General features: G+C 41.1%; 1 protein-coding gene across 2 annotated transcripts; it reads right to left on the bottom strand.

Annotated features, from left to right (window-relative positions):
* Positions 1 to 373: 373 nt before the first annotated feature.
* Positions 374 to 11,812, bottom strand: dnase1l1l (deoxyribonuclease I-like 1-like). Of its 2 annotated transcripts, XM_064922059.1 has the most exons (7): positions 11,579 to 11,812; positions 10,581 to 10,667; positions 10,299 to 10,426; positions 1,358 to 1,470; positions 1,056 to 1,213; positions 821 to 917; positions 374 to 707 (listed from the first exon to the last, which is right to left on the bottom strand). In XM_064922059.1, the coding sequence occupies exons 1-7, from the start codon at positions 11,593 to 11,595 to the stop codon at positions 627 to 629; spliced, it is 681 nt and encodes a 226-aa protein (XP_064778131.1). In that variant the 5' UTR covers positions 11,596 to 11,812; the 3' UTR covers positions 374 to 626. The 2 variants fall into 2 exon arrangements, with proteins under 2 accessions (XP_064778131.1, XP_064778132.1); XM_064922060.1 differs by lacking the exons at positions 10,299 to 10,426; positions 10,581 to 10,667; positions 11,579 to 11,812 and adding an exon at positions 5,141 to 5,670.
* Positions 11,813 to 18,391: the final 6,579 nt, after the last annotated feature.

Raw genomic sequence — 18,391 nt, 5'->3', positions numbered from 1 at the left:
AGGTCCACCAGAACTGTTAACTGAGAATTGAATGTTCATTTCTCTACCATAAACCAGCCCAGGACCTCCACATCCGGCTTCTTTACATGTGGGATCTTCTGAGACCAGCCACCAGGACAGCTGATGAAACCGAAGAGTATTTCTGTCTGTAATAAAGCCCTTTTGTGGGAAAAAAAACTCATTCTGATTGACTGGGCCAGGCTTCCCAGTGGTTGGGCCTATGCCCTCCCAGGCCCACCCACGGCGGCGCCCCTGCACAGTCATGTGAAATGCATAGATACGGGCCTAATGAATTTATTTAAATTGACTGATTTCCTTATGTTAGTCTGAGTTAGGGATTAATCCAAAGTAGAATTCATTCTACATCACAATATTTAGATATCCAATATATTACGTTTATTAGTCTCTATGCAGACAAAGACACCGTTTGTTTATTTTCCTTAATAGTATATACAGTTTGGTACAGTATAAATTCCAACAAAAATCACTCTTAATTTTTTTTCTAAACTCCTACATAATTTAATTAAGTACCTAAAATAAATTGAAATAAATAAATACAACTGAAATAATTGGGAGTAAAAACATGATTGCAATGGTTGTTGGTGATGTTGATTGTGCAGTGGGGTCTAAAGTTCATGGCGCAGGAGATAGCGATGGATGGGCTTCAGGTCAACTTCTACTGGGAAGTGGTCGCTGACTTCCAAGGCCTAAATGTAAACAAACACATAATCAAAATCGGTCAATCAAAAAAGAATACAGCTTAATTTAAACTTATATTATACATATCAACTGATTTATAATTTCTGAGAAGTTAAGTTACCTCTTCTTCAGTAAGGTGGAACTCCTCTTTAAAGTTGAAGGGTTTAGCTGAATCTGGAACTATCCCAGAGATCATCTCTCTGCCATGAATAACTATCCTGGAGTATGACGTATAGAGAGAGAGGAGACATATCATGATTGCAGCAAGAAGCTTCACCCACAGACAAACATACAGAACACATGTACCAGCACACATCCAAGTCTTCTACAATGATTCTATTGTATGGGTCACTGACCTGTCGTAAGCGCAGTGTGTCTTCTGCCGAACGGTTGTATCCTGTTCATCTCCAATCAGCCAGCGGAACTTGGGGTCGCTTCTCAAACGCACAGCTCTAAAGCCCTTGATGGTGATGTAGCTGCAGGCTGCGTTCAGGTCCCCTAAGATCACCACATTCTAGAGGAAGACAGATGACCAGTATCAAACAAATAAACACAAAATGGTTAGTTATTAACAAGAGAAAGAGGAAGGAATAAGATGCTAGAAATCTGAGGAGCTTCTAGTAATGTTATCTGATATCAATGATTTAAACCAACTAACCTCAGTCTTCCACTTCTTGCAGATCCCATTGAAAACAGTGTAGAGTTCATCGATCTCTTTCATTGCCGTTTTGGGACAGGTGTGTTGGCCCACCAAGACAAAATCCTTCACCACTGCAGAAGGAGAGATTAAAAATAAATTCCTCTTATGTCATTTATAATTTTGGGAGTTTGTTAGGAGTATCTTAGCCTTGTCCCAGATCTATTTCTGACAGTGTTGTCGAGTCTGGTCTCGAGACCACATGTTGAGTGTCATGATCTTGTCTCGGTTTTCGGATACATTTTTACTCAGTCTTGACTCGGTCTTGGACAGTGAGGACTTATCATTTCCTCCCAAGACCAGCGGAATATTTGTATTTATTATGGATCACCATTACATTACATTTCACAACAGATTTCGCAACACATTAAGTGTGTTCCCTCAGGCCACTACTACTACATATCTACAACACAAAATCCATGTGTACATGTTGTATAGTGCGTATGTTATCATGTGTGTGTGTCTCTTCACAGTCTGCAGATTTTTTATCTGTTAAATTTTTTTTTTTTTAATCTAATTTTACTGCTTGCACGAGTTATTTGATGTGGAATAGAGTTACATGTAGTCATGAATCTATGTAGTACTGTGAGCCTCCCATAGTCTGTTCTGGACTTGGAAGAGACCTTTGTTGGCATGTCTTGTGGGGTATGCATGGGTGTCTGAGCTTTGTGCTAGTAGTCTAAACAGACAGCTCGGTGCATTCAACATGTCAATACCTCTAACAAATACAAGTAGTGATGAAGTCAATCCCTCCTCTACTTTGAGCCAGAAGAGATTGACATGCATGTTATTAATGTTAGCTCTCTGTGTATGTTTTAAGGGCCCGCTGTGCTGCCATGTTCAGGGCCAATTGTAATTTTCCAAAGTCCCTCTTTGTGGCACCTGACCACACGACTGAACAGTAGTCCAGGTGTGACAAAACAGCGCTTTATTATGGAAAGACCCCAGCTTAGCTACTGTTGCATCAATAGATTTTGACCATGACAGTTGACCTCAACTGCCTCAATTTCCACATTATTCATTACAATATTTAGGGTTTAGTGAATCATTTGTCCCAAACAGCTGCCCTGGGGTATGCCTGACTCTACTTGGATTATGTTGGCAAGGCTTCCATTAAAGAACACCCTCTGTGTTCTGTTAGACAGGTAACTCTCAATCCACAGTATAGCAGGGGATGTAAAGACATAACACATCAGTTTTTCCAGCAGCAGATTATAATCAATAATGTCAAAAGCTGCACTGAAGTCTGACAAAACAGCTCCCACAATCTTTTTATTATCAATTTCTCTCAAATTTCTCTCCTTCCCTATAAGCATGCTGAAAACCTGTTGTTAATTATTATCCATTAATATTATCCAGATACTGACTGTTAGCACTTGGTGGTCTATAGCAGCCTCCTACAAAAATGGGCTTTAGGTGAGGCAGGTGAACCTGTTACCATATTACTTCAACAGCATTTTGACATGAGATCCTCTCTAAACATGACAGTAATATGACTCTGAACATAAATGGCAACACCTCCACCATTGGCATTCCTGTCTCTTCTGAAGATGTTGAAATCATGTTTTGCTACCACTGTATCATCAAATGTACTGTATTATCTAAGTGAATTTAAGAGATAGTCAGTATATGAATGTTATATGTTACTAGCAAGTTATTGAATTCATGAACCTTGTTTATTAGGCTACATATGTTAATGTATATGTTAATTTGGTGCGGCAAGTAGCCTAGTGGTTTGAGCATTGGGTCAGTAACCGAAAGGTTGATGGATTGAATCCCCAAGCTGACAAGGTAAAAAGCTGTCGTGCTGCCCCTGAACAAGGCTGTTCCCCGGTAGACCGTCATTCTAAATAAGAATTTGTTCTTAACTGACTTGCCTAGTTAATTAAGTGTGCAATTTTTAGCACTTTTCTGGGATTCTTGATTGTTTTTAATCGCTTTACAGGGAGACCTATCAGAGGTAGATATGACAGTGTTATTTTTGTTTGAGCTGATAGTGCAGGGTGAGCTGCACACAGTGGACCTCCTAATAGGGCCCACCGCCTCAGTGCTAACAGTATAACTCAGGTTCATAGGCGCAAGATTACTGCATACAATATCTGTAGGATTAGCAGAGGTATTCAGGGGAGTTAAGAGGGGACATAAATTAGGTTGCTTACATTATTGCCAATGACCCATAGCAGCACTATGACAACTCAGTGACACAATGGTAGGGATCATCTCAGCTGGGTTTTCGTTCACTGGTAAGTCATTGTCTCAACGCAACCTTGAAATGCGCGGACAGGGTCCAGGAGCCAAGACGACTTGGATGGACTCCATCATTTCTGTAGACCACGTTCTGTTTCCAGAAGGTGTTATTTATAGAGGCCAACAACGCTACAGTAGACTTAGTAATGCCAGTAGCTTGATGAATATTTCACAGCAGCGGCACAGAGATGTTATCGGGCCTGCAATAATTGGCCGCTTTAAAAAAAATAAAACATCTTTCAGACCTAGAATCAGTTCTTTAAAATCAATTTCCAGCAGTTCCGAGCTAGCCCTCCTAATGTCGTTTGACCCCAACGTGGACTACGACAGCGTCAGCCCGCCAGTGTCAGCCCCCAGGAGCTGCCATAGAATGGTAGGAAGCAGCCTTGTAATGACTTGTACTCAAGTTCCAGGATAGTATAGGGTCCCCCCCCCCCCTGGAACTGAGATGTTTCTCACCATAGAGCTGCAGGTTACAGCTGGTGAAGTAGAAGGAGTAAAAAAACTCATTAATTATCAGCTTTCATTCAGTCAGCGCATAAAACTGCTTCACCAGGCCAAATATATATGTTTTGTATTTAACCTTTATTTAAGTAGGCAAGTCAGTTAAAGAACCAATTCTGATTTACAATGAAGGCCTACCCCAGCTAAACCCTCCCCTGACGATGCTGGGCCAATTGTGCGCTGCTCTATGGGACTCCCGATCAATCACAGCCGGTTGTAATACAGCCCGGGATCAAACCAGGGTCTGCAGTGACGCCTCTAGCACTGAGATGCAGTGCCTTAGACCGCTGTGCCATTCGGGAGCCCAATATAGACACATTCATGCAAAAATATCTTAACGCCTATTGAAACCTGGGCCTCCTACTTTACTCATAACATTTCTGTTCTTTACTTTAATTGAAAAATATCCTCAAAACTTTGTCTCTCTCGCTGGTAGCGGAGTTGAGTGGTTGGAAATACAGCTCATCACTCACGCGCACCGCTCCATGTCCTTTACTACGCGGAGTTGAGTGGTTGGAAATACAGCTCATCACTCACGCGCACCGCTCCATGTCCTTTACTACGGCTCTATTAAAAACTGCTCCATACTAAAAACAAATCCCGTTACAATTTCGCTCCATTCATTTAAAATCACAATTTAACCAACACCCATCTATTTTTGTGACTACCTGGATCTACCATTTGGTATTTAAGTATTGAAACTAAACCATATGGATTTGAATTCAAATTATTTGAATAGACATGAAAAGGTGAATGTAAGAAGCGTACACCATTTCAAATAGGCTACATGTCATTTTAAACAGCATATAAACACCCATTTTAAACAGCATATAAACACCCGTTCTACCAGTCACATTCGGTTAAAGGTCCCCAAAGCACACACATCTCTGGGTCGCTCCTCTTTTCAGTTCGCTGCAGCTAGCGGTGGGGATAAACTGCAACAAACACTCAAACTGTACAGTTTTATCTCAATCTCTTCATTCAGTGACTCACTCACGGATACTCTTACTGACAGCTGTGGTTGCTTCGCGTGATGTATTGTTGTCTCTACCTTCTTGCTCTTTGTGCTGTTGTCTGTACCATGTTTTGTGCTTCTACCATGTTGTGCTGCTACCGTGTTGTTGTCATGTTGTGTTGCTAACATGCTGTGTTGTCATATGTTGCTGCCATGCAGGTCTCTCTTTATGTAGTGTTGTGGTGTCTCTCTTGTTGTGATGGGTCCCAGCCCCGTCCCCGCGGGATGCAAATTTCCTTCTGGTAGGCCGTCATTGTAAATACGAATGTGTTCTTAACTGGCTTGCCTAGTTAAATAAAGGATACATTAAATAAACACTATAGATAGGTCAGGAGCCAGACAGGGAGCCTAAGAAGGAACGGAAACGAATTATTTAGGCTATATTATTTCAATTAGTTCAAGGCTATAGCCTACAAATGAATACATTGTGAAGTATTTGCGAGCGCAAGCGCGCAACATTTAAACAACATTTCGTTGTATTAAATAATTATAGTCTATACATTGCGCATAAAGGCTGTGACTTACTTAGAATGAAATAGCCTACAAATTAAACAAAAAATGACTTATTAGTGCCTTTTGAATTCATTTTATTTTTTTGAATTCATTGTTAAAATTCAAAAGGCACTCGCACATCTGAGCAATCTTTTTTTGCAGGTGCATGGTAACAGTAGAACAAGATGAAGGAAAAAAGAAACCGCACACTGCTCTTGATAGTATCAGGCTCTTTTACGCCCTCTTCCAAATGGTAGCTTTAAACGCAGAGGATGCGCACAGTGCAACAACATGATGAAGTGTGAATATGTCTGCCACCCACATACAGGAAAACGCTTCCAAATAAATGACATTATTACGTGTTCCACCACCCATGTTATTTACATTATTAAATGTCCATGTGGGCTGTGATATGTAGGTAAAACCTCTCGTTCTCTCAAACAGAGAATTAGTGAACATAAAAGTTCAATCAGGAGAAACGACAGGGATAATCCAGTCGCAGTACATTTTAATGATCTAAAGCATGACATTTCTACCTTTAGATGTTGTGGCGTAGAGAAAGTTAAGAAATCAGACAGGGGAGGTGATATTAATAATACTCTAAGTTAAAGGGAATGTTTTGGGATTTTCACCCTCCAGACATTATTTCCTAAAGGACTTAATGCTGAAATGCCTATGTATGTTATGTTGTGAATTTGAACATGAATTGTGCCCCTATTTAAGTTAACCCTGATGTTTTTCGTACGATGTACCCAATGATTAATGAAAACTTGCTCGGTAGGTCTATGTCCTCATTGTGATTTTACAGACGTGTTTAATACATCGTATTTACACACTTTATTTGAATATTTATAAAATGCCTATTGTTATATTTGGTTGCACTTTTTTGTTTTTCCTTCGTCTGCAACCCCATTCGACGCGTGGAACGGATGTGGGTGGGGCTAGGTCTACTTAAAGGCGCTAATTTAAAAATAAACTCACAAAAGCTCTGACTGAGGCCGACACGTACGTAAGCTTATTAAATATCAGTTATACTATCAAGAACAGTGTGCGGTTTCTTTTTTCCTTAATCTTGAATTCATTTTTAGAAACACGAGTTTGGCCAGTCTGTGACTTCCGGCTCATGCGATGGTGCAAGGAGAACAGGTGTTGTGCTGAAAATCTCCCCCCCTGCCAGAATCCGCCCCTTGGCGTTCTTCATTGCTGCGATTTGCCTGCTAGTTGAGATTACTTCTATTCACTCCGTTGTCAGTTTAGCCTAGACTTCACTGATTTTAGTAGCAGAAAGCATTTGTGTCTGCAGTTTTCGGTTTGGATATTTGTTTCAAGTGTATATGGCGGTTCTAGCTTGTATGGCGCCCTTGCCTGCCAACATTTTACTCCCTCTGTTTAATATAACACCCATACATTCATTATTAATTACCGATGCCTATCCTGACGCGAAGTTTGTTCTATAGAAAGTAGTTGACTCTGTGTGCCACAGAAAGTATTGGACTCTAGTCACAAAATAGAAGGGGGAATTCCAGCAGGGGGGAGATTTTCGGCACAACACCGGCCAGCAGCGGAGAATTTCCTCTACACACTTGCAGATACACGAGGGATGCGAAACACCCCCCTTGGCCACTCCTGCCAGGCTGGGCAGATCAAATTGAAAGCTCCTTGAACGTGGGAATATGCCATGGCCTATTGTTTCAAAATCAATTATGGCCTATTGTATAGATAATAACGATAATGAACGAGAAGTTTAAGAGATCAGATTTTTAGCTTATAAACACCTCTCTACAATAACACACGTAGTTATCAGTTATCTACCCACCTCATTCCTTTATTCCAGCATGTGCACGTAGTAAAGTACACCAGCATACTTTTGAGACGTCTTTTCAGATTCCACAACGATTTAGTTGTGGATGTATCATGTAGCCAGCATGTAACAACTGTCATTTCCCACGGATAGAACAACGGCATCCGGTCTGTAACCTATAACAGTTTAGCACCATACCAGCAGGTGGCATCCAAGCCTTACACACACCAGTGGACACTATATCACCACACTCCTTCTCTTGCTCTTGGACCTCATCTTTTTAAGTCATCGTGATTTAGCACCTGTGTTTAAATATACAAAAACACCTGTTTCTTTATGAAAATATTTAGCAAACTCTATGACAGTAGCTAAAGCAAGGGGCTATTATCAGCTCACAATTAGACTTTTGCATGCTGGGGCAGGCATGCCCTGAGCTCCTGAGGTAAGCGCCACTGGAGTGGGCTCCAGTCAAATTGGGCACTCTCTGCTCCTCGCTCTGCTCCAGCTCCACTCAGCTCCGCTCCACTCAGCTCACCCCCCCCCCCACACCGGGAGAATTGTAACAGTCTTCACTGTTTGGGCAGTGGCGAACCGTGGCTATTGGACCTTCCAACACGCTGTACCAAATGTTGAAAAATCATGAAAATAACTGAAACACTTTATGCACCCAACTGAGTCAAACCGGCCTGAAGCTGAGCCGACCTTCAAGCTGCCACTCAAACACAGGGATAATGCTAACAACAACACAGTCCCCATAGTCCAACAACACAGTCCCCATAGTCCAACAACACAGTCCCCATAGTCCAACAACACGGTCCCCATAGTCCAACAACACAGTCCCCATAGTCCAACAACACGGTCCCCATAGTCCAACAACACAGTCCCCATAGTCCAACAACACAGTCCCCATAGTCCAACAACACAGTCCCCATAGTCCAACAACACAGTCCCCATAGTCCAACAACACGGTCCCCATAGTCCAACAACACGGTCCCCATAGTCCAACAACACAGTCCCCATAGTCCAACAACACAGTCCCCATAGTCCAACAACACAGTCCCCATAGTCCAACAACACAGTCCCCATAGTCCAACAACACAGTCCCCATAGTCCAACAACACAGTCCCCATAGTCCAACAACACAGTCCCCATAGTCCAACAACATAGTCCCCATAGTCCAACAACACAGTCCATAAATCCAGATTAAATTAAAGAAAGCTACAATATTATTACGCCCTGATCTGTTTTCACCTGTCATTGTGATTGTCTCCACCCACTCCAGGTATCACTGATTTTTCCCCAGTGTATTTATCCCTGTGTTTCCTGTCTCTCTGTGCCAGTTCATCTTGTATGTTTTTCCAAGTCAACCAGCGTTTTTTTCCTATTCTCCTTTTTATAGCCCTCACGGTTTTGACCCGTGCCTGTTTCTGGACTCTGTACCCACCTGCCTGACCATTCTGCCTGCCTTGACCTCGAAGCCTGTCTGCCACTCTGTACCTCCTGGACTCTGTACCCACCTGCCTGACCATTCTGCCTGCCTTGACCATGAGCCTGTCTGCCACTCTGTACCTCCTAGACTCTGATCTGGTTTTGACCTATTTTCCTGTTCCACCACCATTCTCTTGCCTCCTCCTTTTGGATTAATAAACATTGTAAGTCTCCAACCAGCTGCCTCCTGTGTCTGCACCTGGGTCTCACCTTGTGTCGTGATACAATATTATATAGAGCCATTATTGCCTGGAACTCCCGGCCTAACACCATCACCATCACACTATCACCAAAAGCGACAAGTGTGACACGTCCAAGGATGTGTGTAACGGGCTCCTGATGCTGTAAAGACAGCGCCCATATTACCAGCGCGCTCCATATAGGAATGCACTTTTTGTAAAACACATCAGATCGATACAATTGTTTTTATTTAACTAGGGAAATCAGTTCAGAACTAAATTATTTTCACCATTCTGTATGTCTGAAGAAGCCATTTGTTCCTCTGAAATGTGAACTTGGAAATCTTGGACTTGTTGAAGTCTTATTATTGTGGCGATTTGACAAAATTACATTCATGATCTTGAGTTGAACTCACATTTTTCTGCTCAAGGTGTCTCGGGCTTGAATTGGTCTCGCCCCCCTCCGGTCTAGGTCTTGAATCGGTCTCGCCCCCATCCGGTCTAGGTTTTGAATCGGACGCGCCCCCCTCCGGTCTCGCTCCCCTCCGGTCTCGGTCTTGAATCGTCTCGCCCCCCTCCGGTCTTGAATTGGTCTCCCCCCTCCGGTCTAGGTCTTGAATCGGTCTCGCCCCCCTCCGGTCTTGAATCGGTCTCGCCCCCCTCCCGTCTCGCTCCCCTCCGGTCTAGGTCTTGAATTGGTCTCGCCCCCCTCCGGTCTTGAATCGGTCTTGCCCCCTTCCGGTCTTGAATCGGTCTCCCCCCTCCGGTCTAGGTCTTGAATCGGTCTCGCCCCCATCCGGTCTAGGTCTTGAATCGGTCTCGCCCCCCTCCGGTCTTGAATCGGTCTCGCCCCCCTCCGGTCTTGAATCGGTCTCGCCCCCCTCCGGTCTTGAATCGGTCTCACCCCCCCGGTCTAGGTCTTGAATCGGTCTCGCTTTAGGTAGACACGAAAACAACACTGCTGTCTTGACAACCCCATATGGTCACATGGCTGGCAAGACACAAACAGATGTGAGACCAGGCTAGGACTATCTGCTAGGTATTTTCTGCTAGGTATCCAGGCTAGGTATCCTAAAATCCTTTAACACATGGCATGTTCCTATCTCCAAATTGCATGATATGAGATGATATGACATTATAACTTAAGACGGTGATTGATATATTGAAGGTTCTCACAGGTAGTGGGTGAGTGAAACCGGACAATGAAAGGCTCTCTGGAGAAAACCTCAGTGTCGTTATTCGTCCTCTCTCCTCCCTCTAGCTCAGGATACTGGCAATGCTCTCGGACCTGCAGCACATCTTTCCTAGAGATGATTCAAGCCAAATGAATCAATCAACCAACCAACCAATCAAACGAGAGAGAGTATACTAGAAATTAGGAGTGCTGCAGTGTTTCAAAGATTCTTATCTAAAACGTAAAGTTTAATGTAAAGCCTGTGTAAAAATGTAACGGCTTACTTGTAAATGTAGACATATTGCTCTTTGTAGGTTTTCTTCCCCAGTCTCTTACTCTCCACGTAGGAGTATGCATGTGATTTGTCAAAGCTGATGGTGGAAAGACAAACAGACATCAGGTGACGATCAGAACCCTAACCCTGATAAGACTTCATCTGTACATACTGTAAATATCTTATAAAGGATTACTTCTGTAATGGCAGACCCCGCTGTATACAGCCTGTATTGTTGCCATATTACTTCAGTAAACATGTTTAACCTGACTCACTCTCTCTGCCTCATCCATATCTAAAAATCCTGTTAAGATAAGATCTTGTTATGTACCTGTTAAGATCATTTTTTTATGTAAAATGTTATGTCAACAAATGTACAATTTGTTAAGATCCTGTTATGTACCTGTTATCCTGTTATGTACCTGTTAAGATCATGTTATGTACCTGTTATGTACCTGTTAAGATCCTGTTAAAATCCTGTTAATCTGATGTACCTGTTAAGATCATGTGTACCTGTTAAGATCATGTTATGTACCTGTTAAGATCCTGTTATGTACCTGTTAAGATCATGTCAAGATCATGTTATGTACCTGTTAAGATCCTGTTAAGATCATGTTATGTACCTGTTAAGATCATGTTATGTACCTGTTAAGATCCTGTTATGTACCTGTTAAGATCCTGTTATGTACCTGTTAAGATCCTGTTAAGATCATGTTATGTACCTGTTAAGATCCTGTTATGTACCTGTTAAGATTGTGTTAAGATCCTGTTATGTACCTGTTAAGATCCTGTTATGTACCTGTTAAGATCCTGTTATGTACCTGTTATGTACCTGTTAAGATTGTGTTATGTACCTGTTAAGATCCTGTTATGTACCTGTTAAGATCATGTTATGTACCTGTTAAGATCATGTTATGTACCTGTTAAGATCCTGTTATGTACCTGTTAAGATCTTGTTATGTACCTGTTAAGATCCTGTTATGTACCTGTTAAGATCCTGTTATGTACCTGTTAAGATCCTTCATCAGTGTAGGTATGGCTTCACCTTTTGCATCTCGAACCTCCTGGATCAAACACAGGTCACATCGAGCAAGAATCTGGGAAGGGGAGGGAAATAGCTTTTGGTTATATTGTTGAATATCAAAAATACCTTAATAATGAACACCGAATAGTTGTGACCAGAGTTCGTGAGCCGAGATGAGCAGTTGGAAATCACGCTCATCGCTCATGGTGCTTCGTGTATTTTCCTACCGCTCCAAGCCTCCACTAAAAACGCTCCACGCGCACCGGGGGAGGGGAAATGCAAATTCGCTCCATTCATTAACATCACAAGTTAAGCAACACCCATCTATTTTTGTGACTACCTGGACCTACCAATTTGTATTTAAGTATTGAAACCAAACCATGTGGATTTGAATGAAAAGTATTTGAATAAACATGAAAGTGTGAATGTGAAGCGAACATAATTTCAAATAGGTTACATGTCATATTAAACAGCATACAAACACCCTATATATGTCAGAAGCCAGAGAGGGAGCCTAAGAAGGAACGCAAATGAATTATTTAGGCTATATTATTTTAAGGCTTTAGCCTACAAATAAATACACTGTGAGGGATTTGCGATTGCGACACATGGTAGGGACATAAAGCGCGCAGCATTTAAACAACATTTCGTTGTATTAAATCATTACAGTCTATAAATTGCGCATATAGGCTGTGACTTACTTAAATACATATTAAATGAATAATGAGAATTATTAGTGCCTTTGAATTCGTTTTTAGAATTCGTATTTAGAAACACGAATTGACCAGTCTGTGGCTTCAGACTCATGCGATGGCTCTTGGAGAGCCGGTGTTGTGCTGAAAATCTCCCCTCTGCCAGAATTCTGTCCACCCCCCTTCGCGTGAACGCGCACGAACTCAATTCTTCATTGCTTCGACTTGCTTGCAAATTGAGATTTCTGATCACTTTAGGCTGCGTTTATTTTTTTTTTATGTCGGTGTGATCGCGGGGAGGCACTAGTAATGTCTGCAGTTTTCGGTTTGGCTATTTGCTTCAAGTGTATTAGTCGATAAATATAAATGCGTCATCTCAGCCAAAATTCAATCTATCCCATGTCTTATTGTTCTGAAATGTTTATTGCTTGCCTACATTTTACTCCATCCTCTATGTTTAATATAACACACATACATTCATTATTAATTTCGGTTGCCAGTGAAGTTTGTTCTATTTTAAAGTATTTGACTCTGATGTGTGCCACAAAAAGAACTTGACTCTAGCCACAAAATTAAGGAAATTAGAAGGGGGGAAGAAAATAAAATGAAACGCAGCCTAACGTGAACAGAAATCTCAACTAGCAAGCAAGAATTGCGTGCCTGTGCGTTCACGCTAAGGTGATGGGGGATTCTGGCAGGGGAGAGATTTTCGGCACAACACCAGCCAACAGCGGAGAACTTTCTCTCCACACCTGCAGAGCCACTGGGGATGCTAAACAGCCATCTTGCCAGGCTAGGCTGAGATACGGAGTTGTTTCTACACATTTTTATAGGTAGGTCTAAAGGTTTTCAGACAAAATAACCCAATCAAAACGGAAAGCTCATTGAACGAGGGAATATGCCAGACCCATTGAGTCAAAATCAATTATGGCCTATTGTTTAGATAATAGAACAAAAATGAATGAAACACAGTGGTCGCCAATCGACCGGTCGACCTTTAAGGCATCCTAGTCGAACACCAAATATTTCTGTAGAAAAGCCAACGAAAGATGAAGGCTTTTGAGCTCAGCTAAAGGCTGTTTAGTTGTTTAGTAGTAGCTGTTTGGTTGTTTAGTAGTAGCTGTTTGGTTGTTTAGTAGTAGCTGTTTGGTTGTTTAGTAGTAGCTGTTTGGTTGTTTAGTAGTAGCTGTTTGGTTGTTTAGTAGTAGCTGTTTGGTTGTTTAGTAGTAGCTGTTTGGTTGTTTAGTAGTAGCTGTCTGGTTGTTTAGTAGTAGCTGTCTGGTTGTTTAGTAGTAGCTGTTTGGTTGTTTAGTAGTAGCTGTCTGGTTGTTTAGTAGTAGCTGTTTAGTCTAGTTGTTTAGTAGTAGCTGTTTGGTTGTTTAGTAGTAGCTGTTTAGTCTAGTTGTTTAGTAGTAGCTGTTTAGTTGTTTAGTAGTAGCTGTCTGGTTTAGTTGTTTAGTAGTACCTGTCTGGTTGTTTAGTAGTAGCTGTTTAGTCTAGTTGTTTAGTAGTAGCTGTCTGGTTGTTTAGTAGTAGCTGTTTAGTCTAGTTGTTTAGTAGTAGCTGTTTGGTTGTTTAGTAGTAGCTGTTTGGTCTAGTTGTTTAGTAGTAGCTGTCTGGTTGTTTGGTAGTAGCTGTTTAGTCTAGTTGTTTAGTAGTAGCTGTTTGGTTGTTTAGTAGTAGCTGTTTAGTCTAGTTGTTTAGTAGTAGCTGTCTGGTTGTTTAGTAGTAGCTGTTTAGTCTAGTTGTTTAGTAGTAGCTGTCTGGTTGTTTAGTAGTAGCTGTTTGGTTGTTTAGTAGTAGCTGTCTGGTTGTTTAGTAGTAGCTGTCTGGTTGTTTAGTAGTAGCTGTCTGGTTGTTTAGTAGTAGCTGTCTGGTTGTTTAGTAGTAGCTGTCTAGTTATTTAGTAGTAGCTGTCTGGTTGTTTAGTAGTAGCTGTTTAGTCTAGTTGTTTAGTAGTAGCTGTCTGGTTGTTTAGTAGTAGCAGTCTAGTTGTTTAGTAGTAGCTGTTTAGTCTAGTTGTTTAGTAGTAGCTGTCTGGTTGTTTAGTAGTAGCTGTCTTGTTGTTTATTAGTAGCTGTCTTGTTGTTTAGTAGTAGCTGTTTGGTTGTTTAGTAGTAGCTGTCTTGTTGTTTAGTAGTAGCTGTCTTGTTGTTTAGTAGTAGCTGTTTGGTTGTTTAGTAGTAGCAGTCTGGTTGTTTAGTAGTAGCAGTCTGGTTGTTTAGTAGTAGCTGTCTTGTTGTTTAGTAGTAGCTGTCTTGTTGTTTAGTAGTAGCTGTTTGGTTGTTTAGTAGTAGCTGTCTGGTTGTTTAGTAGTAGCTGTCTGGTTGTTTAGTAGTAGCTGTCTGGTTGTTTAGTAGTAGCTGTCTGGTTGTTTAGTAGTAGCTGTCTGGTTGTTTAGTAGTAGCTGTCTGGTTGTTTAGTAGTAGCTGTCTGGTTGTTTAGTAGTAGCTGTTTAGTCTAGTTGTTTAGTAGTAGCTGTCTGGTTGTTTAGTAGTAGCTGTCTTGTTGTTTAGTAGTAGCAGTCTAGTTGTTTAGTAGTAGCTGTTTAGTCTAGTTGTTTAGTAGTAGCTGTCTGGTTGTTTAGTAGTAGCTGTCTTGTTGTTTAGTAGTAGCTGTCTTGTTGTTTAGTAGTAGCTGTCTTGTTGTTTAGTAGTAGCTGTTTGGTTGTTTAGTAGTAGCTGTCTTGTTGTTTAGTAGTAGCTGTTTGGTTGTTTAGTAGTAGCTGTTTGGTTGTTTAGTAGTAGCTGTCTTGTTGTTTAGTAGTAGCTGTTTGGTTGTTTAGTAGTAGCAGTCTGGTTGTTTAGTAGTATCTGTCTGGTTGTTTAGTAGTAGCTGTTTGGTGGTTTAGTAGTAGCTGTCTGGTTGTTTAGTAGTAGCTGTCTGGTTGTTTAGTAGTAGCTGTCTGGTTGTTTAGTAATAGCTGTCTGGTTGTTTAGTAGTAGCTGTCTGGTTGTTTAGTAGTAGCTGTCTGGTTGTTTAGTAGTAGCTGTCTGGTTGTTTAGTAGTAGCTGTTTAGTCTAGTTGTTTAGTAGTAGCTGTCTGGTTGTTTAGTAGTAGCTGTATGGTTGTTTAGTAGTAGCTGTTTGGTTGTTTAGTAGTAGCTGTTTAGTCTAGTTGTTTAGTAGTAGCTGTCTGGTTGTTTAGTAGTAGCTGTCTGGTTGTTTAGTAGTAGCTGTTTGGTTGTTTAGTAGTAGCTGTCTGGTTGTTTAGTAGTAGCTGTCTTGTTGTTTAGTAGTAGCTGTTTGGTTGTTTAGTAGTAGCTGTCTGGTTGTTTAGTAGTAGCTGTCTGGTTGTTTAGTAGTAGCTCTTTGGTTCTTTAGTAGTAGCTGTCTAGTTTAGCTGTTTAGTAGTAGCTGTCTGGTTGTTTAGTACTAGTTTAGTTGTTTAGTTGTAGCTGTCTTGTTGTTTAGTACTAGTTTAGTTGTTTAGTAGTAGCTGTCTGGTTGTTTAGTACTAGTTTAGTTGTTTAGTAGTAGCTGTTTAGTTTAGTTGTTTAGTGGTAACTGTTTAGTTTAGTTGTTTAGTTGTAGCTGTCTGGTTTAGTTTAGTACTAGTTTAGTTGTTTAGTAGTAGCTGTCTGGTTGTTTAGTACTAGTTTAGTTGTTTAGTAGTAGCTGTTTAGTTTAATTGTTTAGTTGTAGCTGTTTAGTTTAGTTGTTTAGTGGTAACTGTTTAGTTTAGTTGTTTAGTTGTAGCTGTCTAGTTTAGTAGTAGCGGTCTAGTTTAATTGTTTAGTTGTAGCTGTCTAGTTTAATTGTTTAGTTGTAGCTGTCTAGTTTAGTAGTAGCGGTCTAGTTTAATTGTTTAGTTGTAGCTGTCTAGTTTAATTGTTTAGTTGTAGCTGTCTAGTTTAATTGTTTAGTTGAAGCTATCTAGTTTAATTGTTTAGTAGTAGCGGTCTAGTTTAATTGTTTAGTTGAAGTTTAGTTGTAGCTGTCTAGTTTAATTGTTTAGTTGTAGCTGTCTAGTTTAATTGTTTAGTTGTAGCTGTCTAGTTTAGTAGTAGCGGTCTAGTTTAGTTGTAGCGGTCTAGTTTAGTAGTAGCGGTCTAGTTTAGTCGTAGCTGTCTAGTTTAGTAGTAGCGGTCTAGTTTAATTGTTTAGTTGTAGCTGTCTAGTTTAATTGTTTAGTTGTAGCTGTCTAGTTTAATTGTTTAGTTGTAGCTGTCTAGTTTAATTGTTTAGTTGTAGCTGTCTAGTTTAATTGTTTAGTTGTAGCTGTCTAGTTTAATTGTTTAGTTGTAGCTGTCTAGTTTACTTGTTTAGTTGTAGCTGTCTAGTTTAATTGTTTAGTTGTAGCTGTCTAGTTTAATTGTTTAGTTGTAGCTGTCTAGTTTAATTGTTTAGTTGTAGCTGTCTAGTTTAATTGTTTAGTTGTTGTCTAGTTTAATTGTTTAGTTGTAGCTGTCTGGTTTAATTGTTTAGTTGTAGCTGTCTAGTTTAATTGTTTAGTTGTAGCTGTCTAGTTTAATTGTTTAGTTGTAGCTATCTTCACAGTTCTTGTCTTTACACCTACCTTGATCAGTTTAATCTTTTTAGTTGTTAGCTTTAGTTTCCCCAAAGCTCTGAACGTTAAAGGCACAGATTTTCAGTGACATTGCAACGTGCCACAGTCCCACAGAACACGTCACAAGAACTGGCCACTTCATTCTGTTTTGAACAGGAATTCTGTAAACACGGCAAAACTCAAAATTATGTTTGAATTGTGACAACATAACAACATTTTCTTGGGCCTGTAATTGTCTGGGTGTTACAGATAATCATCCATAATTATCTATTTGTACTAGATCGGCTGTGTAGCTTAAAGTTTAATATGTAATTCATATTGTGTAATAATCTGTAATATTCCTCAAATTAGACATCATTAACATTACTCATTGGAAATCAGAATATCTCTTACCCCCTGTGCCAGTCTTTCAGGTAGTTTAGCCCAAGTGGAGTGAAGAGCTGTCTCCTGAATGTCCTGTCCTTTACCCCCTACTGTCTTTTACCCATAGGGCTCTGGTCAAAAGTAGTGCACTATATAGGGAACAGGGTGCAATTTGGGACCGGGGCAGAGGGCAGGGGTCTGTTGTGCTGTGTCAGTGGGAAATTCAGAATGGAGCTCTATCTGGAAACGTTGGCTATACCACTGAACACAGTGGCTCAATGGACTCCGTCACACATTCAGAAACTTCTGCTTCTGACTGACTACGCACGCACGCACGCACACACACACACACACACACACAGAGAGAGACACACGCACAGAGACACACACACACACACTAACACACACACACAAACACACACACACACACACAAACACACACACACACCACGTTGGCTACACCACTGAACACACACAGGCACAATTGACTCCATCACACATTCAGAAAGTTCTGCTTCTGACTGATGATTGTCTCAAAGGTGAAGTGCTGCCCAACAATAGACCAGAGAGAAACCATATGATACTCGGACTATGAATAAAATACTGGCAATCATTCTTCTGAATCTGTGAGCTAGATCAGGGGTTTTCAAACTTTTTCATGTCAAGGACCCCCAACTATGATCAGCCCCTGGCCGAGAACGCCCAACTGAATATTTTCACCCTGTGCATTGTAGCCGTTAGACGTTACATTTTAAGATTTCAGAGGGATACCCCCTACTGCCTCTGACCTGGTGGACTCACTAAACAGAGAACATCCCTGGTCATCCCTACTGCCTCTGATCTGGTGGACTCACTAAACAGATAACATCCCTGGTCATCCCTACTGCCTCTGATCTGGTGGACTCACTAAACAGATAACATCCCTAGTTTATCCCTGTCATCCCTACTGCCTCTGATCTGGTGGACTCACTAAACAGAGAACATCCCTGGTCATCCCTACTGCCTCTGATCTGGTGGACTCACTAAACAGAGAACATCCCTGGTCATCCCTACTGCCTCTGATCTGGAGGACTCACTAAACAGAGAACATCCCTGGTAATCCCTACTGCCTCTGATCTGGAGGACTCACTAAACAGAGAACATCCCTGGTCATCCCTATTGCCTCTGATCTGGTGGACTCACTAAACAGAGAACATCCCTGGTCATCCCTACTGCCTCTGATCTGGAGGACTC

Source organism: Oncorhynchus masou, chromosome 18 (genome assembly GCF_036934945.1).
Source record: "Oncorhynchus masou masou isolate Uvic2021 chromosome 18, UVic_Omas_1.1, whole genome shotgun sequence".
Lineage (NCBI taxonomy): Eukaryota > Metazoa > Chordata > Actinopteri > Salmoniformes > Salmonidae > Oncorhynchus > Oncorhynchus masou.
Note: the sequence above shows the minus strand (reverse complement) of the source record. Positions and strands in the feature narration are given on the sequence as shown.